Below are 27,457 nucleotides of genomic sequence, written 5' to 3' on the forward strand. Positions count from 1 at the left end.
GATTCGTGTTTAATTTGTAATAAAAAATTGTACTTTTAGGTATGGTTTATATATCAGCACGAGCAATGCGCCTGTGATTAGTTTAATCATCCAGAAGCTGTATACTCCATGATCATTTGGATATCGGTACTGTAGTTTATAATCATCCATACTAATATTATAAATGCGAAAGAGTGTGTGTGTGTTTGTCCGTCTTTCACGTCGAAACGGAGTGACATAGAGCTGACATAGGCCAGAGAGTGACATAGGGTACTTTTTATCCCGGAAAAATGCAGTTCCCCGAGGGAACAGCATGCGATATCCGAATTCCACGCGGGCGAAGCCGCGGGCAAAAGCTAGTAAGCAATAAATTTTACTATGAAACACGATGTCTAGAATGAATAAAATGCATTGCATTTCATATTCTTTAATAATGTAAGTTTTATTCACAACATCAGGGTTCGATTCCCGAGCCGAGTACCTACAACTTTTTTTTAATGTATGAATGCAGTTTGACTTGTTTGTTACTAATATCGATGACATGGTTCCTAAGAACAGATCTTCGTATGTCTTATAGTTTCAGACTTTCCCATACTGACCGATCTAAATGTAATATCCAGAGACTATACTAGGTCCCGTTTATGCTTATTATTATTTAATACGAGCGAGAATGAGAGGGATGGTACGTCACGAACTTCGAATTTCGTAGTAGCCCTTTTGTATATTATAATGTTAGTAGGATATGTTTTCTACAACAATATTAGTGTATGAGTATGATTAGTGTATTGGCATTACCGTGTTTCTAGCCATGGACCATTACATATGATGCTGACCGGACATACGCAATCGATGAGGAAGTCATTTTTGGCATCAAGTGTGACTATGTCTAGAAAGATTGCAACCTTAATTACAATATTGTAGCTACCTATTGCAATAACCCTCCTTCTTCGCAGTGGTGTAAAAAGGAACATTTTTTAAGTAGTTATTTTACCTACACTAAGTATGACAAAATTGTAGTTGGAATCGTTAAATTTGAAGTGTATCCTTTTCGCCGCCACGTCAAATACAAAAGACATCACCCATACGCCAGGCTTCTTTATTGCAATGCCTAAAATTGAACCTTAACACAATTGAATGAAGTTAGCTTTTGCATTGAAGTTAATGGACGTATATAAGTAAGTATAGGTCGTTGGCGTGGAACCTGCGGTGCATACCTATATTATGTCGTTGGCGTCGAAAAGGTAAAAAAAAATACCTATTTCATAAGTTCACTAGACTGCATGACTTGTACGTTTACAATTAAATTTTCGCAAACTTCCAGTGTTTGAATGGAACTTGAATCGGATCGTATAAGATAAGACCAAATAATAACCTGCCCTAACCAACAAAAAGTTGGAAAACCCCGACTTTGTCACTTCAAAGATCAATATCTCAAAACGGCTGCACCGATTTTGAAAAAACGTCTAAGAACCATCGCCAGAAAACCTGCTTTTAAATAATAATAAAACCGCAGTCAAATCGGTCCACACGTTTAAGAGCTACGGTGCAACAGACAGACACATATAGCGGTCAAACTTAGAACACCCCTCTTTTTGCGTCGGGGGTTAAAAAGTAAAGATGGAGTTCTGCGAAAGGCAGTGAGGCCGCTCGCAAAACTATGCTACGCCCTCCCGTCTGCAAACTGTTTGGTACGTTTATAAATAGTCTTAACTTTTCATAATGGTGTGAGGATTATATTAGCCGAAACATTACTGTAAAATTACTGAAGACCCTGAAGCGCCTGTGTTCTATCCCTGCTCTACTTACCTTATACTATACAGGGTGGAAACGATAAGTTACAAGAAGATAAGATACAATACAAGATATTGAAAAACTGTGTACTGTTCCTGAAAACAATAATAGTATCAATAATAGGTTACATAAGAATAAACTGGATCTATCCGAAAATGAAATGTTTCCAGCTTACACACGTAATAATAACTTTACAATTTTTGAATACACTTTACCAATTTCTTATCTAGTTTAGTTTCCTAGGAAATGTGCATGCGCACGTTTATTAATAATATGCAATTGAATTTTCCAAGGCATGTATTTATGCAGTTCTTTTGTCTTAGACTAGCATCGATGCGTATTTTAAGCATGAATGTATAAGGATTTAGATTGACTGAATCAAAACAATTTTGGTCTGTTCTAAGGTTTATTTGGATAAAATGCAACTTGTTTCAATACATATCGTCTACGCACTAACTGGACAATATCTCGATTTCATTATTTGTAGGAAGATACATTGATCTAATGTAGGTAGGAATATGTACATCTAAAATTTGTAAGATCACTGTACAAAAAAATATATTGTTCAGTTGACCACATGTTATAGTTTACCTTATAACATAATATTTTATTGCTTAAGATGTATATAATTTACCTTGTGGCCCACTGTGCTGCAACAGTAGAAAAAAACTTACCTAGATGCTATGCTAAAAATAATAAAACAAGTCACAGTAGTTGACATATCATTATGAATAAAATTATGATAGTAAACAAATCTGCAGCACTAAAGCTGATTTCATATTGTTATCCATGTTTATCCTAATTGTATTATAGTGGATCTAACACATAACTTTCATCTCAAGGTCTGATATTGATAAAAACATGTGCTATAACATTCCTTTACTACTCTGGTAAGTTCATCTGAATCTGCTTACAGGCATTAATTATAACAGGCATATTACATTTCTAGATATACAACTCAAAATTATAAAAAGATAGCCCAGATTTCATTAAACAACAATATAGTGGATTATTCATGATTCAAAAAAGAATCATTTGCTATTTTTTTAGGATCTATTGAGCCAAGCAATTACTTTGAACAGCAGGTATGCAATTCCAATAGCATAAGCTATTTTCTCCTTCTGTTGTCTTTGTAGTTGCTCTGCTTCAATGGACATCACACGTCTGTTCAGTTTCACAATCTGCCGTCGTAAATGCACCATCTCCTCTGCAGTAGACAAGCCCTCTCCAGCTCCCATAGGAGGTGTTGGGTCTCTGTTGGGAAATGTATATTTATTGTAAATGCAAACTAAGTATGATTAAAGAACCATTTTTAATTACCTTAAAACCAGTCTTGATTCTGTCATAGTAGATTCATTGAAATGATCAGGATGTGTGTTAGACAATGCACCATCTGCTTGTGAGCGGAACATTCTCACATTCCTTGGAGGTGAGTTAGGAATGGGGTCATGGAAATCATCAGCTGACGGGAAATAGTGCTGGTCAAGAGTTATAACACGAGGGGGTGTGTTAACTCTTATCATGCCTGGGTCAGTTGGGAGTACAGCATTATCTAACTGAATTTCCCTTGGTGGAGCTTTGGTACCTGGAAGTGAAAGTAGTAATTACTAATTCGAATTTAATGTATTTCTAGAAATTAGGTACCTATAATCAAAGCTTATAATATAACATTAGTTTAAAAATCAAGTTGATTTCAGAACTTAGTGGTTATCAGTACAATACAAGCCATAAATTAGGATAGTGGGTAGGAATGTTTATCAGGATTAAATACTTATTAGTGGTTGTTTACCTTAGCTAAGGGACAACCCAATTAGAATGGTGGGTAGGAGTGTTTATCAGGTTCAGGATTAAATACTTATTAGTGGTTGTTTACCTTGGCTAAGGGACAAGCTAATTAGGATGTTGGGTAGGAGTGTTTATCAGGATTAAATACTTATTAGTGGTTGTTTACCTTAGCTAAGGGACAAGCCATCAATTAGGATGGTGGGTAGGATTTTTTATCAGGATTCAACACTTATTAGTGGTTGTTTACCTTAGCTAAGGGACAAGCCATAAATTAGGATGGTGGGTAGGAGTGTTTATCAGGATTAAATACTTATTAGTGGTTGTTTACCTTAGCTAAGGGACAAGCCATCAATTAGGATGGTGGGTAGGATTTTTTATCAGGATTAAATACTTATTAGTGGTTGTTTACCTTAGCTGAGGGACAAGCCATCAATTAGGATGGTGGGTAGGATTTTTTATCAGGATTCAATACTTATTAGTGGTTGTTTACCTTAGCTAAGGGACAAGCCATAAATTAGTATGGTGGGTAGGAGTGTTTATCAGGATTAAATACTTATTAGTGGCTAAGGGACAAGCCATCAATTAGGATGGTGGATAGGATTTTTTATCAGGATTCAATACTTATTAGTGGTTGTTTACCTTAGCTAAGGGACAAGCCATAAATTAGGATGGTGGGTAGGAGTGTTTATCAGGATTAAATACTTATTAGTGGTTGTTTACCTTAGCTAAGGGACAAGCCATCAATTAGGATGGTGGATAGGATTTTTTATCAGGATTCAATACTTATTAGTGGTTGTTTACCTTAGCTAAGGGACAAGCCATAAATTAGGATGGTGGGTAGGAGTGTCTATCAGGATTAAATACTTTTTCATATATGTAGTTTCCATAGTTGAGTGACCACCTAAACATATATTCAACACTTTATCCATTACTGTTAATGGGTAAAGCCAAAAAAACACCATTAAATTCTTGAATTAGATAGTTAATACATAACAATCATAATCTCAAAAATATTAATAAAAAATGTTATTTTCATCTTGAATCAGCTTTCCTTCTTAAGATGAATTAAAAACAATTTTCTTAATGTGGGTGCTATTTTTGAAAATCATCAGTAATGTATTGGTTTGCATAAAGTTTTTATTTTAACATCTCAACAGGAAGACACATTTTTTCTAAAGATTTTTTTTAGCTAGCATAAGCATGAAATGTTTGTTACCAATATGTTGATCCTGTCCTACCACCAGTATCCTTTCAGGAACTTTCATGTCAAATTTTTCATTGGCATAGTCCCAACCTGTTCCTATGCCGTTTGCGGCCCCTTCATCGTCCATTATGTCTCCAGTTGCCTACAATAGTAAATCATAACAATACTCAACTATAAGGTGGAGTAAAAAGGTTAATAAAGTTACAGATATCAGTTTTCATTTACCTTTATCCTCTGTGGTACAGTCATCTTGTGGCTAATAAGCCGAGCATAGGCTTCATCAGATGAATACTGCATTTTGCCTGTTTCCCCTCCACTCATATAAGGTGACTTCAATTGGATATTGTTATATCAAATCCTGAAGTATTCACTATCTAAAGAAGCAACCTAAAATTTAATATAAGTATACTATGTAAATCATACATTTTATACAATCGATGTCTGTGTATAATGTCAGACTTCAATCTCCATGTTACGGAATAAATTTAACCATTTTAAAACAGCACATTAACGAGTCACTTGAATAATTTAAATAGCTTACTTCATTTCAGAAGTTACACATAGCTTCGTACTAATGAAGAAGTGAGAAAATTCTGTGACCTAAAACGGTCGAACAATGAGTGACTGTGTGTGGTGTGTGTTGTAGTGGGATGGTTGCTTGGCTGGCTTGTCGGTCGGATAGTTAGCAGGAAGCACCAGCAGGGCTACTATGAAACTAAACTCGAAGTTCGTATCGTACCGTCCCTCTCGCTCTCGTATAAAATAGTATAAGTGTCAGAGGGACCGCACGACACGAACTCCAAGTTTCGTAGTAGCCCTTCTGAGCGCAGTTGGTTTGGTTGGCGGTCGGCCCGTTGGATGTTTTCGTTGAGTGAGGGATGCGGTCTATGCAAGGTTTAAGCAGTAGGGCTACTACCAAAGAGTATTAGTTAGTACCTATAGAGAAGCTACTACGAAATTCGAAAATCGAAGTTTGTTTGTATCGTATCGTCCCTCTCGCTCTCGTATGAAATAATATTAGCGACAGCGGGACGGTACGTTACGAACTTCGAATTTCGTATAGCCCTACAGGAGTCAAATTCAATTTCATCTTTTTTTAGTATATATAGGGAGCACCGGCCTTAAGTCAGGTACATATTTTCATTTTATTATATTGAAAAACTGTGCAAAAAACGCTCATTATTTTAATTATAAAACAATTTTTATGCTTTAATTATATTTTATCATATTGTTTTAATTTAGAAACATATTAAATAATAATAAAATAATTCCACTTTGCCTTAAAGATTCTCCAGTTAGCGATTGTATAGCATGGAACGGAATGCAAATTAGTTTTGTCATGTCATGTGTGTTGCTGATTGGTCCGAGATAAACGCCTTGAATCGCTGATTTGAAAGAAATATCATAAGATTACCACGTTTAGACGTGTAATTAAAATGTGTTACGTGTTTTAATTTCTTTGAACTAAATAATTAAATTATAGAGTAGCGTGCTGTTAGTAGATAAGTAGCAGTAAATTTACTTTAGACGACGCAATGACAGACTCCGGCTTCAGAGTTTTAATAGTTATTTTAGCCTTTGTTATTGTTACTTCGGCACATATAAATCCCAAACGGGATGAAAAGAAAGCGAAATCAGTCACTAGTTTCGTAAGTGCCAAATGGGAGGCAACCCCAATCGTTTTGGAGCTGGCAGAATATCTCTCTAGTGATAACTCAGACTTGTTCTGGTCATTCGTCGATGGAATCAATTCATTGAAAACTAGTCTTGAAGACCTGGGTAAGATATTCCTTTAATATCTCTACATACTAACAGACTTCAGTTAATTTTAATAGCAAGGTAAGGATATGGTTGAGAACAGGTTAAGTTTTCTGGAAAAAGGCTTTATGACTTGGGTTTGGGTAAACTATTCATAATATTATCTCAAATTTGACGGCAAAACCTACTAGACACCGGCAAAATTGTCCTTCAATGGACAGCCATATTTTAATAAAAATCTAATCTACTCCTTTACACAAAGAACTTTATTAATCCCAATAGCAATGTCGATTATTTGGCTTAAAACTAGGTAGTAAGTTTCCTGTTAGTGAAGTTAATTTCCTGTTTCTGTTAATACAGTATGTAGCTTTTTGAAATTGATCAAAATCATAAAATATTACTTTGAGTGTCTTTTATCATCGTTGTTTTGAAATTTAACTATTTGAAAATAAATCTTATATATAAAATACTTGTGTCACAGTATTTGTGACCAAACTCCTCCTAAACGGCTTGACCGTTTTTTATGTTTTCTTTTTTGTATATTTGGTAGGTCTGAGAATAGGATGTAAACTATTTTTCATTGTTCTATGCGGATGGAGTCTTGCAACGCCTAGTATGAAATATAGAAATCAATTTGAGTATCTATACTCAGCGACACTAAAATTGGCCCACACTGCATACAAAATTACCTGTTACTGCATACATTGGAGGGCCAGATTTTTTGCCGCTCAGTATATCTTGCAAGTTTTAGACACAAAGAAGTGCATGAATAATTAAAATCTACCTGTGATCATGAATACATTTTTTTCGAAAATCATGTGTGATATTACATTTGAAATTTACCACAAGCTTTACTGTGAAGGAAAACATTGTGTGGAAACCTGCACAAACAGTAAAGCAATTCAATGGTGTGCGTGAAGTTCCCAATCCGCACTGGGCCCATGTGGGACCGACGGTACAAGCCCTCTCATTCTGATACTAGGCTGGTGCCCAGCAGTGGGACATATTATATCCCTTTCAAACCCAACCATTATAATTGTGCAGGTTAATTACATTTGAATTTGACATGTCTTGTACAGTAAGGTCCACTGTCATAACTCTTGCATTTGAATTTTGCACTTGACATGGATTGTACATAAAGTAAGTCCATTGTCGTAACTCTTTTCATACTCGGCTGGGTTCGAAAGGGATATAAGCGGGGATGATGATGATTACTGTGATCAATAATGCAGTGCTATGTGTTTCCTGCAATGTATCTCTGTGTATTAGCAAATAATGGTCAACCATGTAACTATACTTCTCAGGAACATTTTAAGACAGTTTATTTTAATATTTTTTTTAATAACACAAGTCTTTAATAACCTTTTGAATTAAATACCATTATGTACATGCTGTTCTGATGTAAATCATTGAAAATAATTGATTTTTCAATAAATATTTAAGTGATCAAGACACATGTAATAACTGTAATATTAATTTGTGTTCAAAAAGAGCTGACAGACTTGAGTATGCACCAGAGATGTTATGGAGCTCCGTATCCGAAACTGAAACTATCGGTTATCCGAAATAAAATACTATCCATAACCGCAACCAAATCTGATATAAATTTCGGATAGTTTCGGACAGGGGCGGAGTCTAAATGCGAGCACGCGCCTTCTGCATCTATTTTGTCTATTATTTATATTTATTGCTAAGTCGTAATTTACGACTCGTAACTATTACAATTAAAGGCAAGTCATTTATATTCCAAAATTTGTATTTTACTTTTACACTTTCTTAAAAATCCAATATCCATATCCGAATTATTGGATAATCCGCAATAATTTAACATCCATAACCGTAACCGAGACCGGAATTATGTTTGACATATATCTGTATCCATATCCAGATCCAAAATGTTATATCCATAACATCCCTGGTATGCACTTGTAGTATAAGATCAAGCTGCTGCTTGTTTCAATTTGTTACACTGAATGACTTACAGGGCCAAACATAGAGCCAAATATTTTGTAGCACATTATTGAAATTTTCTGATAACAACAAAAAAAACTAAATTCATTTTATGGCAAATTCATCATAATATGACATAATTATTTTTTTCGTTTGCAGAGACTGATAAACAAATTTACGATGCATGCATTGGAGTGGCAAGTTCATTGTTGGCACCGGCACAGCTGCGCATGGCTAAGCTGGCGCTGTCAATGCATGTTACGTCTCCGACAGTCAGAATGTTTGAGGAGATAGCCTTACAGAATGGCGCGAAGGATGTTGATTGTCTCACATTTGTTACCATTGCTTCTAGAAATCTTTGTGATAATGATAAATTACGTGATATACTTAAATCTTATCATGAATATGACCCAGTAAGTAAAAAAATAAATTTGAATAATCTTAGTTTTTTTAATTGTTACACATATAATTTTTTGAATAAATTATTTCAGAAAATTCATAGTTTGGAGACATACTCACTGGACCATTCCTATCCAAGCAGTGATAATAAGACTCTTACTGCAATATTGTATGGAGAGCTTGGCTCCAAGGACTTTGCTTCCAAACATAAGATTTTGTCAGTTTATGCTGACAAGGGTGTTATCAACTATGTAGTTCGGTGGAATATTAAGGTCAGTATTGCCATTCTCTAACATTAATTATTTTATGAATATGGTCATTTTTACATTTAATTGTGTTATTTATAGCCACGGGGGAAGCCCAAACTTCGTCTTTCTGGTTATGGTGTTGAGTTACAACTGAAGAGTACAGAATACAAGAGCCAGGATGACTCAACACCCAAAGAGTCTGATGGCGGCGACGCTCCTTCAGTTTCTGAGGAGGAGGACGAGAATGATCCACAAAATCAGATTGATGGATTCAATTTTGGAAGGCTTAAGTAATTATATACTTCTTAATCTGTGTGCCAATGACAATTATCATATGCATAACTGCAATGAAACTGAATATCTAATTGTGTTTCATGTTAAATCTTTTTTATGAATAGGAATTTATTTCCTGCGTTGCGGACGCCCTTAGAGCGGTTCCGGCGGCACTTGTCCGAGTCAAGTGAAGAGCTGGCGCCGCTGAAGGTGTGGCAGATGCAGGCGCTGAGCATGCAGGCCGCCGCCGCCGTCGTGGACGCGGCCGATGCGGGCGGCGACGAGCCGCTCAGGGTGCTCGCGTCAATCGCGCAAAACTTTCCTATGCAGGTATAATAGCCATCATCAAAAGTAGAGCTTACTTCGCATTATTACACTGGTAACCAAACGTTTTTGGAACATGTTATATTGTTTATGACAATCATTGTGCAGAAAGGAGAGATCGTATGGTTTAAGCTAGAAACCGTCCGGTGCGGCGCGGAGGCGGTACCGGTACCGGATGTAATATTCGAGCTAACATTTATGCGAGCGGTATTCTGTGTGACCCCTTTCATGTTAGCTCCAATATTACAACCGGTACCGGTACCGCCTCCGCTGTCAGTGGGTTTCAAGCTTTAAATAGCTCAGTTATCTGTAACTTTTAATGTGTTCATGGCGATTTTGAATTATATTTAATTTGCTTTGTCCTCGAACATAACCTCTCTATATTTTAGAATTAAAACTTAGACATTCGTTTTATAATGTTTTAGGAAAAAAATATTAAAATTGAGAACATTATCAGAACATTTTTAAATCATCTCATCTCAATCATCATCTTATAAGGGAAATAAATTATTGTTATTATTATTATTATCTTATTTGTTGGATAATGAGCAGACGGTTACGTAGCATAACATCTAAAATCAAATGTCATAAGCTTGATAAACATACGTCTAGAATGTCGAAAGCCTAAATAAATAATATTTGTTATATATTTACTCGAAATAATTATTCTAACAAATCGTTACCCCTTAGTGTCCACATTATTACACATTAATAGGTAGGTTAGGTTCGTTAGGTATCTTCAGATGCCCGAAGGGCAGACCGCCCAGAAATAGTAGCCCTGCGAAGCGGGGCTCCGTCGACATCAGGCGTGGGTTGCCTAATGCTGCTGAAAATATATGCAACTGATAAAATAATCTACTGGTAAAATAAGCGATAAAAATAAACGCGAAAATTATAAAACGCTATATGAAAAATCGCTACATGAAAAAAGACAAATAAATAATAATGTAATTTGACTTTTATGCATTTTGAACGTTATACATAGTGAGCGGTATAGATTACAAACGTTATGAATTTAGACCGTAGAATTTTTATATTTATTATATAAGAAGTTATTAATATCGTACGTTAGGTATGCAAGTTAACCGTATATATTTTGATCGTATGAAAAACGAACTTATGACATTTGATTTTAGATGTGCTACGTAACCGAGCAGACTCTTAAGTAATACCACAGAATAAGTCATAGTAAAATACTGTAGTTTCAGTTGATTGTGATTAGATTTAGTTATGGTTGCAATAGTGCAGGAAATTTTCAATTAATCTATTGAGTACTAAGTGGGTGTGAGCACTTTATGAATTGATTCTCGGCTTAATCGTCAGTTAATTTTCGATTGAGAATAATTAAATGAACTTCTATTATGAGTAGAGTACACAGGCGATGGCTGAAAATATATTTCATTTACATAGATATATAGATAATCAAAACTAGATATTCTAATCTAAATCATTATATTTCTGGCTGTAGCATACTTAAGGAAATACTAAGATGAGGGAGGAAAATTATAGTTTTTTTAAACATTATTATTATCTATAAGCTAATTTTATAAAGAGGAAAGATTTGGATATTTGTATGTTTGTATTTTTGGATGTTTGTTACGAATTAACTCAAAAACTACTAAACCGATTTTATAATTCTTTCACTATTAGAATGCCAAATTATTCCAAAATGCACTAGGCTATATTTAATACAAGAAAAACATACGGTTCCGTACTAAAACTTCAATAATGTAACTCAAAGCGTAAAAAAAGTTGCCATAAAACATCTTTCATTGCACGCGCTGTGGAAATTAGCAATTTCGAACCCAGCCGATACGATCGTGCGGGTTAATTACATTTGAATTTGAATTTGACATGGATTGTACATAAGGTCCACTGTCCTAACTTTTACATTTTAATTTTGACTTTGACATGGATTGTACATAAAGTCCATTGCTATAACTCTTTTCATACTCGGCTGGGTTCGAAAGGGCTATTGATATTTGATGATAGTCCAAAAAATATTCTACAATATTAAAGAATATGTCAATATCTACAAAAAGCTTCGCGATGCCATATGTCCAACTATTGTAGTTATGTCACTACAACTACTTTTTACATTTTAAAAGTTGACTGAAGTGCCGGCTAAAATCAGACCATGCTATCCATACCTTTATATTAATCTTTATCCAAATAAATAATTTCATATTCAAGACGGTTTCAATACCATGTAGATTACTTTTTGAATTATTCGAATCGGACATTCCATTCAAAATATGTATATAACGAATTTAAAAATATCAATCTAACCAAAAAATGCATTTACTCTACGTTGACGCGCCCTGGCTTTTCGCGGGTCGGGTGTAGTTTTTGGGAAATGGAGCTGAAAAATGTGTGCGAAGTGTCCTCGATTAGATACCTTTTTAGAGTTCTGTGCCAAAAGGGTAATAAAAACGGGACCCTATTACTAAGACTCCACTGTCCGTCTGTCTGTCTGTCAATAGGCTGTATCTTATGAACCGTGATTGCTAACAGGTAGTTGCTCGAAATATTCACAGAATATTTATTTGTATTCAATTTAAAATTAAATACATAATTAAATTATAATAGAATAAAATATTTAAGGGGGGTTCCCGTACGGTAAACGTGTTTTTTTTGACGATTTTTGCTAATGTCTAATGTTGTATAGGTACGGAACCCTTCTTGCGGGGGTCCGACTCACACTTGGGCGGTTTTTTTATTTTGCCCGTGCGAAGCCGGGACGGGTAGCTAGTATACTATACATTTTTGAGAATATGTTAATTAGCATCCCTGTCAGCTATTGACGGACTATTATCGTCGGTTTCTGGGACACCCTATGTAATGAAATGATTTATTTTCGTCTATGATGGATGTTTTCTTCACTAGTTAAGCCACCATTTATAACCCTGCTATCTCCTGTGGCGACACGCGATCGTTGGCTTCTGTCGCGCGTTTAATACAACGCGGACGTATCGCGGTCTCTGGTCTCGTGTTGAGATGGCCCATCACAATCTGCACATTAATAAACTGTGTCTATGTATGGTGTTCAGACAAAGTCTCTGATCCACGTGAACGTGCCGCGCTCGTTCCGCGACGAGGTCCTGTACAACCAGGACATCTGGGCGTCGTCTCTCGGGCTGCGGCCCGCGGAGCCGCTGCTGCTCGTGTCGGGCGCGCAGTACGACGCCGAAGACGTTGATGTGCTGGCGCTGCTGCAGGCTCTCAGGGAGGACATCGCACCCATCAACACTCTGCATGCTTTGGGTATGTAATAAAACAAAACAGACACTAGCCATTCCACATGCCCGGTTATAGAACAGGACGGATCTATTTCTTTCCGTGAGAGTAGGCAGGGGCATTTTTTATTCCCAAGTACTAACTCCGAACTCAGTCACTGCGGCGTGATAGCAAAGGGAAACACTATTTTCAGTTTTATGTCACTTACTACGCGTGATTGGAAGAATAACAATAGTACATTGTATCTTAAGGGCGGTAAATAAGGAATTACGAACGAGAGTCTATTAGAAGCCCGAAGTCGAAGACTAGTGTAGAAGTACGATATTCGTAATTCTAGTACCGCCCGTGCGACATGCAATGTTTCTCATCACATTTACGAGTAAAATTTAATATTTGTAAAAGAAAAAATATAATTCTTCCAAATAGTTATTGGCGATGCCTTATGCTGCGCTCCTGGCAGCGCCGCTCCCGCAGCATGCGCCTGACGCGCGGGTGCGTGTGCGGGTGGGGGGTGCTGGCGTGCATCAGTACGGGCCCTGACTCATTTACCGACCTTGGGCTTCATGACAACAAAATTAGTACGGGCAATGACTCATTTACCGACCACGGGTTTCATGACAAGCACATTAAGGTCGAGGGTTTTATTTGGGGGGTTGCAACCAAGGTAGCCTGCATGTTACGATACTGTTTACGAGCAAGTGTGATGAAAATTAATTTTGGTTTTAGGATTGTCAAAGAAATTGATCAACACTTTGATGTCCCTGGAAGTCGGAGAGTCATTCACGTGGGAGGAGTATGGTCTGGACATACGCGATACGGCTATCACGTGGCTCAACGACCTGGAAACTGATGAGCGGTACCGGCGCTGGCCTTCCTCCTACATGGAGCTACTCAGACCCACTTATCCAGGCATGCTCAGGAATCTGAGGAGGAACATTTATAATTATGTGAGTATAAGAAACTGTGAAAAAATTTTGTTTTGCAGGTGAGGATTCTGTCCCGATGCCTCCCACTGTCTTGCCCACTTTTCTGTTGCACTTAGTCGCTAGTTCGCCACCGTATCGTATGTGAATCAATCGCGATAGATTCCACAAAGCTGGTCGTGTGTGCAACCAGTAGTTATTGGTGTTTTTGTGTGACAGGTGATCGTGGTAGACCCGCAGTCGCTGTCGTCGGGCCCGCCGCTGCGGCTGGGCGAGACGCTGCTGAAGCACGCGACGCCGGTGCGCGTGGGGCTGCTGCTGGCGCCCGGCGCCGCGCCGCTCGACGCCGCCATCCGCTCCGCCTTCAACTACGTCGCGCAGGAGAAGAACTCCAACAAGGAGGCCTACTATTTCCTCACACAGGTACTTGCAGCCAAATTAAGGTTGGTCCACTTCGGGATGCTTTTTACAGAAAAAGTCATATCACATTGCATTGCCTGACAAAGAAATTATTTGTGACATTGTTCTGCGATGGGTGAGGAAAATAAGAAAAGCATTTCACTTTTACCGTAGATGTGTAAAAAACATCAATTTATTATATGTGTATTTTCATTGCAGTTGGTTCATTCGACCGAGGAGAAACCCATTACTATCGATCATGTTAAGACGCAGTTGAAACAGTATGTCAGCTCAAATGCTAATGTAGACGAAATTATCTCCGAAGATTCCGAGTACAATTTTGGAAGTCAGTTGGCCGAGGAATTTGTATCAAAAATTGGAACCAATACGTTCCCGCAGGTAAGTGTGTCAGTTCCCCCTTTTCCATTTCAATAATAACTGAGTTTTTAGTTTTATTCCCACATTGCCTTTTCCTGATGTCATCATTTGCTCCATTGTTCAATTTCCTGATGATGACAGATGATCTGACGTCGCTTTCAGATATTTCATAGGTCAAGGTGCTCAAAATCATGGGAAACATTGCAGGTGGTAGGACCTTGTGCAAGGTCCGCCCGGATTGCTACCACCATCTTGCTCGCTAATCCTGCCATGAAGCAGCAGTGCTTGCACTGTTGTGTTTCGGCGTGGAGAGTAAGACAGCCGGTGAAATTACTGGCACGTGAGGTATACCATCTTAGGCCTCTAGGTTGGCAACGCGTCTGCAATACCCTTGGTGTTGCAAATGTTTATGGGCGGTGGTGATCTCTTACCATCAGGAGACACACTTTCTCGTTTGCCATCCAGTTGAATAAAAAAAAAAACACTGATTGCCTAGAGTAGCGGTTTGCCTTAGTCGCTTCGATCCTTTTTTTCCTCCCAAATGGTATCGACATGGTCTTAGCGTTGGCCTGCGGCTTCGCCCCGATGGAAAATGATGGTCTGTGACCTGTTTATTTTTATTGCAGGTGTTGATAAACGGCGTGCCGCTGTGGGACGAGGGGCCGACGCCGGCGACGTCCTCGGTGGAGCTGCTGGAAGAGGCGCTCGTGGCGGCGCTCTCGCGGCACACGGGCCGCTTCCAGCGCGCCGTCTTCCGCGGTGACCTGTCCGACATGGACGACGCAGTCGACTTCCTCATGAAACAACCGCACATTATGCCCAGGTACACGAATACTGCTTTAGTCAGTCTATCACTATGTGCACTCTCACTGGCTGACTCGTTGTGTTAATCGACTGCATAGATTGATGATTATGAACCAAACAAATGACATGCGTGTCAATTCGGGTTGGCCATAATTAACAAGTCCATCTGATTGATAGTTTTATTTCATTTATTAAATAAAATAACTAGGTCAGGGTTCTTTGATGGCGTTTATACTCATTTTTTTTATTAAATTGGCTTTAAATTGGCACATTTACCAATAAAGGTTCGCTATAGACTGCACTGTGCAGTAACTAAATTTAATGCTATTCTGTTGCTTTGTCAGGTTAAACCGACGTGTGCTCAGTTCGGAACCGTCGCAATACCTTGACCTATCCGGAGTACCAGCTTCAAGCGAATATTTCACTGAAGATAAGGTGCATAAATTGCTGCATTTAACTGGTATGTAATAATTAAAGGTCACGTACCCTTGGACAGGCCATACTTTAACAAGTACTTTACCCAAATAATAATGATATTTCCAGGTCGCGATGCTCTGGCTACCGCTTTGCCTTTGCTTCGTTATTTCAAGAAGCCCGGTAAGCCCGAAAAGATCACGCAAACCATTTGGGTCACTGGCGATCTCAATCATAAAGCGTCTAGGGAGCTTTTGAGGCATGCGATTACTTTTATGGTACGTAAATTTTGTTATGTTAAAAAATGTAAGTTGTACAAAAAAATATAAGTTCATAATTAAGGTTCCGGAGCCAAAATAGCAAAAATGGAACCCTTATATTTTCGCCATGTCTATCTGTCTGTCTGTCCGTCCGTCCGCGGCTTTGCTCAGGGACTATCAATGCTAAAAAGATGTAAATTTGCACGAATATGTATGTAAAATATGCCGACAAAACGGTACAATAAAAAAATTAAAATAAAAATTTTTTAGTGTACCTCCCATGGACGTAAAGTGGGAGTGATTTTTTTTCTCATTCAATCTTGTATTGTGGGGTAACGTTGGATAGGTCTTTTAAAATCATGAGGGGGTTGCTAAAACGATTTTTCGATTCAGTGATTTGTTTGCGAAATATTCAACTTTAAAGTGCAAATTTTCATTAAATTCGAGCGTCCCCCCTTTAGAATCTAAACCGGTGGGTGGAAAAATTTGAAAAAATTCAGTATGGTAAAATGGCAAGTATATCAAACTTTCAAGGAAAACTATAACGGCTAAGTTTTCTTGAGAATTATTAGTACTTTAGGAGTAAATAGCAGCCTAAGGTATAAAATATACCTAAACTTGGAAGATTCCGTATAAAATACGAAATCCTTAGAAAAATATTACTTAATTTTTTCGTAATGGCTACGGGACCCTATTTTGGCCGTGTTCGACACGCTCTTTGCCGGTTTTTATGTTAATTTTTTTGTTTTTTTTTATCGCTTCATGGTAGATCCAATTTGTTGTAGAGAGAATCCCGCGGTGTGCGCGTAGCTTTCATCCCGAACGTGGCGGGCGCGTCCGGCGCGGATCAGTCGCTTAACAAGGTTGTGCTCGCCGCGCTCACGGCTCTCGACCCCGTCAAGGCTACCAAATACGTCGCGCAGCTGCTCGAAGATGAAGGCTGTCACGAGAGGCAGGATTGCGATATTCTAGTAAGCTATTCTTTACTGTTTCAAGTTTGATTTTTAAAGTATATAGGTATTATTTTTGACTACACCCATTTATATCATAAATCCTCTATAATGCGTTCAAAAACCGTTGTCAATGATCAGCATTAAACAACCGATTTTTCTATGACAAATTTCTTGTCTGTTGTAGTAGGTAACAGCAGTAACGTAATTTTCATTACAGTATCAAATATAGTACTGTAATGAGTTTCAAATTTGAAACAGCTGTCAAAATCAACACAATTTAAATGGGCCTTTATTCTGGTATCCGTAGACACAACATTTTCTTGATACGAAATGCCACTTTGGTAGGTTTTTAATATCTCGAGTGACATAAGAATAAAGTCTACTGATTATATGTCTGTGTCTTGAAAAAAAAAACATTCGTAACAGATTTGTCTTGGCGCCATTACTGTTGTCATTTTGTTTGTTGTTTTTTTGCTGTGTTGTTGTTTTAAGTAAAAAAAAAATCCTTTATCTGTTTCAATTTATTAAGTACATTAGTTTAACACCTATGGATATGTTACTGGTAGAACAAGTCAGTAATGCAATGCAGGTCATTTGTCATCAGTTTCAGAATCCATCTTAGATTACTTATAATATGTGTGTAGATATAATATTGTATGCACCTGTACTCAATTGGGATGTCCCAATTTTTGACAACATATATAATAAATCGAAATTTGTGACCACTTGAGATTTGAATACAAAGGCTTTGTGAAGCGAACTTTGGCCTCATGAAATCAGATTAACCAAAATATGTGAAATAAAAAAGAACACCATGAAATTAAATAATACAAAATAACACTGTAGGATGACCCCACTGCAGATGTCTCGCACCAAAGTGTTATAAAGGCAGGTCTCTCTTAAGAAAATTGATAAATGTTCCTGTCCTGCTTATAAGAGCAAAGAGTGACAAAGATAGAACTTTAATCACATGATGCGCTACCTGGCCTTAAACAGTTGTCATTTATCATAAAGTCCGAAATGTAGTACGAGTATTTCCATTACAAATTAAATTATGAAATTACTACGTTACAAGTAAATATATATAATAAATCAAAAGAGAAATAGGCTTTGTGAAGCGTTTTCAAATCAGATCCAAAAATGATGAACTGAATTAAATAAAAAAATTTAAGTAATGACCCTCATTTGACTGCAGTGTCTCGTCACACAGTTATAAAGCAGGTCTGCAAATTGACAGTTTAAATGTTCCTGTCCTGCTTATAAGAGCAAAGAGTGACAAAGATAGAACTTTAATCACATGATGCGCACCTGGCCTTAAACAGTTGTCATTTATCATAAAGTCCGAAATGAATACGAGTATTTCCAATGTATTTTTACAAATTAAATTATGAAATTACTACGTTTACAAAAGATCAAATATCAGGTCACTATCACACCATTAAATAAAAATAGGAATAATCGAAACTAAAAGAAGAAATAAATAACACTATTTGTCATGGTTCATTTAGGACCCTAAACCGTGCTTGAATTATTGTCAAATTGTAATGCCACAGATTATGTTATGTACAACCTGAATTTTTCCAGGCGATGGAATGTGGCTGTCGCACTGTGACGTTATCCAGCATATTTCGTAAAAAATATATAAAAAATTAAATACTCATCCAAATTCAAATCCAATGAAAATGGTATCTTAAAATATCCTATTCTTTCCAAAAATAAAATAAAAACTATAGGTTTTTTTTTGGTGCATCCCAATTAGGGTTTAAAACAATCATGTGATCCTTTTATGAAACTCTGCTGCGCTTCGTTTCATAAAACCACACTCGTGTTTTCAGGAGCCCGATTACGTAAAAGTTGCATAAACTACTATTTCATCACTTGATGGTTGACAAGTTAAAAGTCCACTATATTATATGATTTGGTACGTAGCCGGAGTTGGTGCCGGCGTTGAACCGCTACGAGTGGGTGCTGAAGGCAGCCCGCGTGCTGTGCGCGCGCGGGGTGCGGCTGCGCGCCGGCGCGCGCGCCGTGCTGCACAACGCGCGGCTCGTGGGCCCGCTCTCGGACGACGAGCGGTTCACGCTTGACGATTTCGCGCTACTCGACAGGTATGTTTGTACCGAGATCTCACACGTCTGCCCAGTGACGGACTATTTCCGTTAGGAACCCAGGGGAGCAGACCTTGAAGGATGCTTCCCAGTCTTAGAAGTTCGAAGTTAGAACATAACTTTAACACACTATTTTTACATGTTTTACAATTTCTGTAAACTTTGGTTAAATTATTAAAAACATTACAAGCCAATTGGAGGGCCAAGTCCAGGCGTACTGCCCCTTCAGTTACCCCGTTAGTCCACCACTGATTCTCGCTCCACTAGTGGAGACACCGATTCAGTTAAGAGCTGCACCCGTGGTTTTATTTGTTATAACGTTTTCAGGTTCAGCAGTCACATGTATGCCGATAAGTTGTCAGACTTGTTCGATAACAAGAAGAAAACGAAAAACGAAGTTACTGAAGACGATGATGGTTAGTAAATCAATACTTATGAACAATATGAATATTGATAAAACGTAATGATTCATAGGCTTTGTTTTTGTAATGGGCTAGTTTCCATACTGCAACTGATACTCTATTGCAATTTTATGGCATTTTTATTAGTTTCGAGCGCCAATTCGTTACAGACTGAGTTGGGAAAATAATAAAAGTGGGATTAGCTAGTTCGCGGCATATTTTAATTCCTTAGTCACTATCATAAATGTGTCCAGGGGGAGAGTCAATAAATAATCAATATTGGCCTTTAACCTATCGCTGGCTGCGGCCGTAGGTACTTTAGGTCAATTCAGGGTAATGAGACCAAGATTTGCACCCCGCCTTCGCAATTCGTGAATAATATAACTGTCTAAAATCTGAAAATGTTTTTATCTGCACCCATATTATCATAATTACGTATTAAAATTTGAGCTATGAAATTAGCCCTTAAAACACTCATGTCATCCTTTTATGAAACTGGGCTGCGCCTGGTTTCATAAAACCACATTTGTGTTTTAAGGACCCCTATTACGTAACAGTTGTATAAACTACTATTTACAGTCTCGTGGGGCCCAGAGTGCCCAGTGGAAAAGAAAAGTGTGACCTGTTCAACGTAGTTTGTGAATGGCTCCTTATAAGTAGTTCGTTGCATGTGCAGATGAGGAGGAGGAGAGCCTAGCGACGCTGTCGGCGGACGAGCTGCTGAAGGCGGTGGCGGTGCTGGCGGCGCGGGCGCCGCGCGCGCGCACGCCGCTGCCCGCCGGCCTGCGCACCGACCACTCGCTGGTGGACCTGCCGCCCGCGCACGACGACGAAGCCGCCATCGAGGTAACACACCCCGCCTACTACGGTCCTGTGCTGTGCGACAATAGTACATTGTGTCTCAAGGGCGATAAGTAAGGTATTACGAAATAGACTTATAAATCCGAAGTCGAGGAATAAGAGCTTTCGTTATTCCTATATCGCCTGAAAAACATGCAATGTTTTTTATCATATTTGTGCGGAAACAGACCAATATTTCATAGATATATAAATATATACCTCTTCATCCTTAAAGAAATAACCAAAGAAGACTGTTTCTATGTAACTAATGTTGGTATGGACTTTGATTCCATTCACGTTCTTTTCCAAAGCAGATGCATAGAAATTAAACGCGGCGCAGCGGCACAAGTTGCAAACAGTCATAACGGATTTGAAATAAAATAAAATTGCTTAGTTGGAAAATGGCGTAATAAATTTTAAACGAAATTTAAGTGAGCGAGTAAAAGCCGATTTTTTAATTACATGTATAAAATGCATAGTTATATTGAATTAATAGGTACGTCGAAAAATTTATAATGATTAGTCATATATTAAGGTGATTGATGAGCATGATGAAAATAATAGTTATTTGTGTCACAAGGGAGCAAAATGATGTATTTACGGCGAGGGCGGTACATTGAATCCAGAATGAAGCGAAGGGATTCAAGTGTTAACTCCCAAGATTAATACAACTTTTCACACCGAGCATTAAGAAACTTGAAAAAAAAAACAATTCTAAATATAATTAAAGAGCAACCAGCATAGAAAATGGTGTGGTTTAACAATTATCAACTTCAGAAAAATGCATTTGCAAAAAACACTTAGAAAAGCCGTGAACAGAAAAGTTGCACTTTGATCCCTCCCGTAAGGGAGGAAAAGTTACTTTTCTGAATGAGAGGTGTGAAAAGTAAACATTGTAATCAGATAGTGGCGGTGCTGGACCCGGCGTCGTCGGCGGCGCAGCGCGTGGCGCCGCTGCTGCTGGTGCTGCGGCGCGTGCTCAACTGCCGCCTCAAGCTGTTCCTCAACCCGCAGGACAAGAACTCTGACATGCCACTCAAGAGGTAACTGACTCCAACATTTTACTACCGCGACGACATTCGAGATTGAGCAGCTAACTAGTTTTTTTTTTCAAATTCTGTTAACGCATTTGCACGTTTTCGCGTGGCAATGGGGAATGGATGAAAAATTCCCTTTCTAATTAACAGAAAAAAATATCAGATTTTTAAGTAGCATAATTTAAAAAAATTAAAGAGTTCTTTACCGCCAAATTACGACAGTCCGGTCGGTTACGGGTTGTTCCATAGTCCAGAATAAAAAACATTAAAAAATAATTTATGTGTCTTTGATTCGATCGTTTTGACAGGTGACACTCTTTACCGGGCCGAATAATACTGACATGGAAATACCGTCCCTATTTTTCATCTATACACCCATAGAAGCTCATGTCAGTTTCTATGGGCGAAAAACTTGGTCGGTATTTCCATGCCAGTATTATCCGAGCCGGTATAGTGTCACTTGTCAAAACGATCGAGTCAAAGACATAATTCTTTTTTTTTATGTTTTTTATTCTGAATTATGGAACAACCCGTAACCGACCGGACTGTCGTAGTTTGGCGGTAAAGAAAATTTTAATTAATTGATGCTACTTAATTTTTTTTGATAATTAGAAAGGTTATTGCTATCGATAAAAAAGTTTCAAGCGTTTCTAAAATTTTCATCCATTCCCCATTCCGATTAAAGTAGCTACCCCGACTGTTCATCTCAAATTATTCTGCGTAACATGTTTCACCGACTGGTGCTTGCTTTATTTTGATGAAGCAAGGATGCGTGCCTATCGTGACGCGACCTTTGATAAAAAACCGATTTATGTTTCATTTTATAAGTTATTTGAGCGAATTGGAACCAAAATCATACAAACTATAAATTATGCGGCTAACTAGCACTAGGACACAATGCCGATAGAATAGTTGAATATCATACAAAAACAGATAAGATCCGACTTAAAACCATAAATCATGCTAGCGTTTTGTACTCTTTCGACATTAAATAGTCAATTGACGTCGTAAGTCTTTTTCTAGAACGAATATTGACTAGTGGTTACTTGCCGTAGGTCAAACACCTGCTATATTACTCGTTTGTCTATTGTTTAAAGCAAACTGTGAGAATAATTGAATCAAAAATAAGTAGTCTTACTGCGTGCGAAATTTGCGATAGCGAATTGTAATACGACGATTGCGACGCGTTTGTGCGAAAGTACATACGTAGTGTGCTTACTTTTCCTATATTTGTTGATATTGCTAGTTGCATAGCGCCAAGTTTCACGTATTCGTCAAACGTAATGATGTCAATAGAAGTATAATGTTAACAATTGTTTTCTACTGATTTGTATAATTACGTATTATGTACTCTTATTTATATTAACCGATTCGTGTTTGAGTTTTAGATATTTGACGTATGTTTGTGAAGTTTTACAAGTTCCCCATTGTAGCGTGTTGACTCGGATCGGTCTCCCTGTGGTCGCCACCTGATTAATCAGCCCGCATTGTTTCTAAAGTCATGCATGAAACCTGAGCGCGTGCTCCGCTCCGACGGACTACGTCGATTCATCCTATTTGTTGACACTCCGCCAGATACGTTTGTGCAAATAAATTGCTGCTTGCGTCATTTACGTCTGGCCTCTGAATGGTTTATATTGGTTGTAATGTTACGCTAGATTATGAAAATATTAATTTATTAATGGGCGTTGCTTTTGAAATACAGATTCAGTTTATCGATTAATATCTGTATCGTCCAAAAATGTGTATGAAGATTCATATGAAATGGATCCCAGACTAATTTTGTGTGTTCATAGAAAATTAAGAAATAATAGAAACATGTGAAATTTTATCATTTAAGTTTGATACTATTTGAATGCAGTGCATTGCGATTTCTTTTATTACTCTAACGATATTATTAATCAATTTAATTAAATTTATCCAGATCTTAACGCTGCCAACATGTGCGCGCGAACGTTTTATTTCCTGTATCTGATTTGTTATTAGCTCCAACTATTTTAACTTTCTAGGGAATATAAGCTTTCTTTTTTCTGGCTGGGGACTTTCCTCTACTTTCCTCCTCCTCTTTTTATTAATTCATTTATTCGTTCAATTCTAATGTTATTTAATAAAAACACACTGTCCATAGATTTATTTTACTTTATTTCACGTCATATGCTCGTTATGATAGTAACCTTTTAAAACTTAATAGAATACTAGCACTTACCCACGACTCTGTCCGCGTAGAATTCCGTTATCGCTATCCCGCGGGAACTATGTAATTTTCTGGGATAAAACTATCCTATGTCCTTCCCCGGGACGCAAATTATCTGTATACCGAATATCATCTAAATCGGTTCAGCGGTTTAGGCGTGAAAAAGTAACAAACAGACTTACAAACTTTCGCATTTATAATATTAGTGGGGTTAATGGGATTTCTCATTTTTGATACCATATTTTTAAGGAGTTGATATCTGCTAGATCTTTAATTTAAGAAGAAAACAAATCTGCATTGGCGTGGTATAATGTTTTGTGTTCCGCTGTTTAGTTTAGTTTGGTCGCGTCGGCCTGTCCATCGGTTCGCCTGTCTCTATCTCAAGGTTCTTTTTATTTTATCACACACACTTAGGTAACAGTTGAATATTCATGTCATGCATACATTTTGATAAAAAAAAACATTCGAGCTAGGTTTTGGATTATTTCGTGGTAGGTATAATAATAGGTATTATATTCGAAATGATTATAGAATCCCACCGTGAACTTTTAAACTATACACTTAGCTCGTTTAACTATTTTGGCGTTTATATACCTCAATACCTTTTTTGATTGTATTTTAAAAATTATTCATTAAGATACCTTGCTAGTGGAACTTACTGTAGCAATCCACATAGTCGGGCTAACTAAACGATTAAGTCGAAATTCCATATAATCACCATAAGCGCATTCTTTTCAATACGCAATGAACTATTACTCTGGTATACTGATACCCTAAAGTTAATTATAAAATGTGTAAAATATCTTTAAAATAAATCACTATTTATCTCAGAATTGCTTAGGCCGCCCAAGGCTACGTTAATTGCTATGATAAAAAGAAAAACAAATTATTTAGGCTACTTTATTATATTGTCATGGTTCCGGACACACTTGCTTTCTTAAATAATTCTTAGTCATTAAACTAAGGTAATTAAAGTAATAAATTTAAACTGAGGTTATTATATTTATTAGTTTTTCGGGTGTATATCCTCGCAGCAAATCATTGATCATATCTTTGATTAAGTCTTCCGTCTTTTCCATCAGTTCACTGCTGCTGTCATTTAGCATGTCCGATATCATGGTGTTTATTACGTCATTAATTATATCTGAAGTACCGCTTAGGTGAGCCTGAAAGATAGACATAATAAGTGCAATTAGCAGTTAAGTAAATACTTCTTGCGTTGTTAATATATTAAACCGGAAGCACAATTTTCTTAAATGTAACATAAATCCTTTAATTACCTGAACGTCATCTACTAAGTAGTCAAGATTTAATCTTTTTATCACGGTGTCAGAACCATCTGCGCCAAATTGAACCTCTGCTGTAGCGTTCAAGTTGTTGATGTTAGCCCTGTAACAATGCATTTAGTATTACATGACGTCTTTGAAAATATAGCAAAGTCCACATTCAACTTTAGAATACAAGTCATTGATGACGTCAATTAATAATATTGTATTAACTTTTACATTACTATATTTGCATCCATACTTACTTGAGGGTACCTTTGTCGTTGATTGTGACCATACCAAAGAATGCGGTTCCTTGCAAATGGTACCTGCCTGAAAGAGAAAAAAGGGTGTCTTATAGTTTACACTGCTCGTCTTATCTATTTATGATGGGTAAAAAATGTTAATAAATAAGAATGACGCAACATACTTGCTCTTATCGCCAGTGTGGGAACATACACTTGCAAAGAAACTGTGAGCTGCGATGGCGATGCTGATAGTTTTTCTACGGATAAGTTTTCCAGTCCTTTTATCTTAACTTCGCTTAAGTCCATCGAGTAACTGAAAAAAAATGAACAGTAGGTAAGAGCTACTTCAGATAAATCATCGTTATGTTCTGAAGTTAAAATAAGTTTGTACTTACTCATCATAATCAAAATGCAAAGGACCAAGTTTTAAAGACCGCAATGCCGGAAGTTTAATTGGCAGGGAGTCGACGTCACCATCTCTACATTTGTGGATGATTTTCAGTAAACCTTCCTCAAGTCGGTTGCGAGCTAGAAATAAATCCGACATTTAATTCAAATGCATTGCAAATTTTCTTTCGCTTTAAATATATTTTATCGAAATCAGTCATTAAAACGTTTGATTGTGTTCTCTAATGCCTACATATAATATAATTTAGCTCATGACAAGTTCTTTTACTGCTTTTGCTTTTTGTTACTCCAAATGTGAAAAGGTCAATGGCTCTACTCAATGGTCATACCAAGGTGAAGAAATTCTTTACAATTCTACTAGCTTACTAATATTATAAATGTGAAAGTTTCAATGTTTGAATCTTGTTACTTAATCACACAAAAACGACTTAAGGGATTTAGGTCAAATCTGGCCCACAGATAGTTTATGACGTGGATTATCACATGACATACAGTACCCGGCGATAAACATTGCACATCGGTCTTCAGAAAAAGACAATTGGCTGTTCACGACGATTTCTGAACACTGGCGAACGTTCATCAATCATCGTATTTATTAAGTGACGTTTAATATTAAATAAATACTGCACCTTTATGAACTTAATTAGTTTACGTCAAATTAATGACATGTAAACTTCGGATATCTATAGAGAGCTGTTGCAACTACTAGAAAAAGGATAGTTCCCTCTTTTTCCTAAAGATGCCATCGTATAATTTAAAGTTTTGGGGGGGTTTCAAAACTCTTTATTATATATTTTCATCTTAATGCGTCCGTACTCTATTGCACATGTACAACGACTCACATACGTCACATAAGTAGTGTGTGACAATGCTCTACGACGCCGAAATTAGCCGAGTCTCTTTCCAAAGACTGATGTGCAATCTTTATGGCCGGGTACTGAACTTTTTATTCTACAGGATAGTTATAAACTAATTCTTCGCAGACGAAACCGCAGGCAACAGCTGGTATCAAGTGAAGGTCTGATTGGTATCTTGCTGTGTCATTAATGTAATGGTCTGCTTTATGTTGGATTTACATCCTGTGTCTGTGCAACTGCGAAGTTCAACAACTTTGTGCGATTATACGCAAGTGACATGTGGAGAGAGGTAATTGTACGAAGTTTTCTATGCCAAAGATTTATCATTCTTTGCTTCCTACATATCCCTAAGAACCGCCCTAAAGTTAAGAAATGTTAATTATTTTAGATTATTAAAAAAGTGTACGTGTAGTGCAGTGGTACTGTTGTGTACTTACGTATAACACGAGTTGCCACGCCAGATGCCACTACCAATATGACCACAATTCGAAACATTGTGTTCATTTTGATTTTTTTATTAATATTTTTAATATATCTATATCGGCCTTTAACACCAGAGCTGACGCCGTACTAATTGAAGATCTAGTGAATTATCTTATTTATACGTGTGCCGCACATGCGAACGACGAAACTATTGATTCAGGTGTTATTAACAAGGGTTTTGTCTATGCCAACCCCACATATAAAAGTCGAATTGAAAAACAATTATTTCCGTTATGAGAAGATCTATTATGGATATGATTTGGCATTTGACAAATCTAAACCAAGCCTAAGAAAGACTTTTATGTTGAACTTTTGTACTGACGGTTTGAAAAACTTATTCCTGAACTTGATAACTAAAATGTGTTTATTTAAGTTGTATCTGTATCCAACTGGCTTCGACCCCGTGGAAGTGATATAATAGTACAAGACACATTTAATTCATAGTTATCGTGAACGAGGCAGAAGTAAAAATGAGTAAACTTAAGTTCAGGCAGTTTCTTATCTTGCGCTGTACATACTCGTAAATGGTCGAACAAA

The 27,457-nt window shown here is 37.3% G+C and overlaps 3 protein-coding genes across 3 annotated transcripts in view; 1 reads left to right on the forward strand and 2 right to left on the reverse strand.

Annotated features, from left to right (window-relative positions):
- Positions 1–2,159: 2,159 nt before the first annotated feature.
- Positions 2,160–5,417, reverse strand: Tango11 (transport and golgi organization 11). Its single transcript, XM_074089361.1, has 5 exons — positions 5,301–5,417; positions 4,985–5,146; positions 4,772–4,901; positions 3,091–3,355; positions 2,160–3,024 (listed from the first exon to the last, which is right to left on the reverse strand). The coding sequence occupies exons 2-5, from the start codon at positions 5,078–5,080 to the stop codon at positions 2,817–2,819; spliced, it is 699 nt and encodes a 232-aa protein (XP_073945462.1). The 5' UTR covers positions 5,081–5,146; positions 5,301–5,417; the 3' UTR covers positions 2,160–2,816.
- Positions 5,418–6,087: 670 nt separating this feature from the next.
- The window catches only part of Uggt (UDP-glucose-glycoprotein glucosyltransferase), a 31,809-nt gene continuing 10,439 nt past the window's right edge, over positions 6,088–27,457 (forward strand). The window contains exons 1-17 of the mRNA XM_074088918.1: positions 6,088–6,538; positions 8,627–8,880; positions 8,959–9,138; positions 9,214–9,404; positions 9,513–9,717; positions 12,762–12,975; positions 13,675–13,895; positions 14,091–14,294; positions 14,490–14,669; positions 15,275–15,471; positions 15,797–15,912; positions 15,996–16,144; positions 16,912–17,097; positions 19,009–19,187; positions 19,515–19,603; positions 20,265–20,434; positions 21,332–21,471. Coding sequence (XP_073945019.1) covers positions 6,295–6,538; positions 8,627–8,880; positions 8,959–9,138; positions 9,214–9,404; positions 9,513–9,717; positions 12,762–12,975; positions 13,675–13,895; positions 14,091–14,294; positions 14,490–14,669; positions 15,275–15,471; positions 15,797–15,912; positions 15,996–16,144; positions 16,912–17,097; positions 19,009–19,187; positions 19,515–19,603; positions 20,265–20,434; positions 21,332–21,471 — 3,119 coding nt within the window. The 5' untranslated portion in view covers positions 6,088–6,294. The remainder of the gene's footprint in view (positions 6,539–8,626; positions 8,881–8,958; positions 9,139–9,213; positions 9,405–9,512; positions 9,718–12,761; positions 12,976–13,674; positions 13,896–14,090; positions 14,295–14,489; positions 14,670–15,274; positions 15,472–15,796; positions 15,913–15,995; positions 16,145–16,911; positions 17,098–19,008; positions 19,188–19,514; positions 19,604–20,264; positions 20,435–21,331; positions 21,472–27,457) is intronic.
- LOC141429143 (uncharacterized) lies at positions 24,546–27,125 on the reverse strand. Its single transcript, XM_074089384.1, has 6 exons — positions 26,875–27,125; positions 25,568–25,700; positions 25,355–25,485; positions 25,191–25,257; positions 24,940–25,048; positions 24,546–24,825 (listed from the first exon to the last, which is right to left on the reverse strand). Exons 1-6 carry the CDS (start codon positions 26,939–26,941, stop codon positions 24,643–24,645), a joined length of 690 nt encoding a protein of 229 aa, XP_073945485.1. The 5' UTR covers positions 26,942–27,125; the 3' UTR covers positions 24,546–24,642.

Source organism: Choristoneura fumiferana, chromosome Z (assembly GCF_025370935.1).
Source record: "Choristoneura fumiferana chromosome Z, NRCan_CFum_1, whole genome shotgun sequence".
NCBI lineage: Eukaryota > Metazoa > Arthropoda > Insecta > Lepidoptera > Tortricidae > Choristoneura > Choristoneura fumiferana.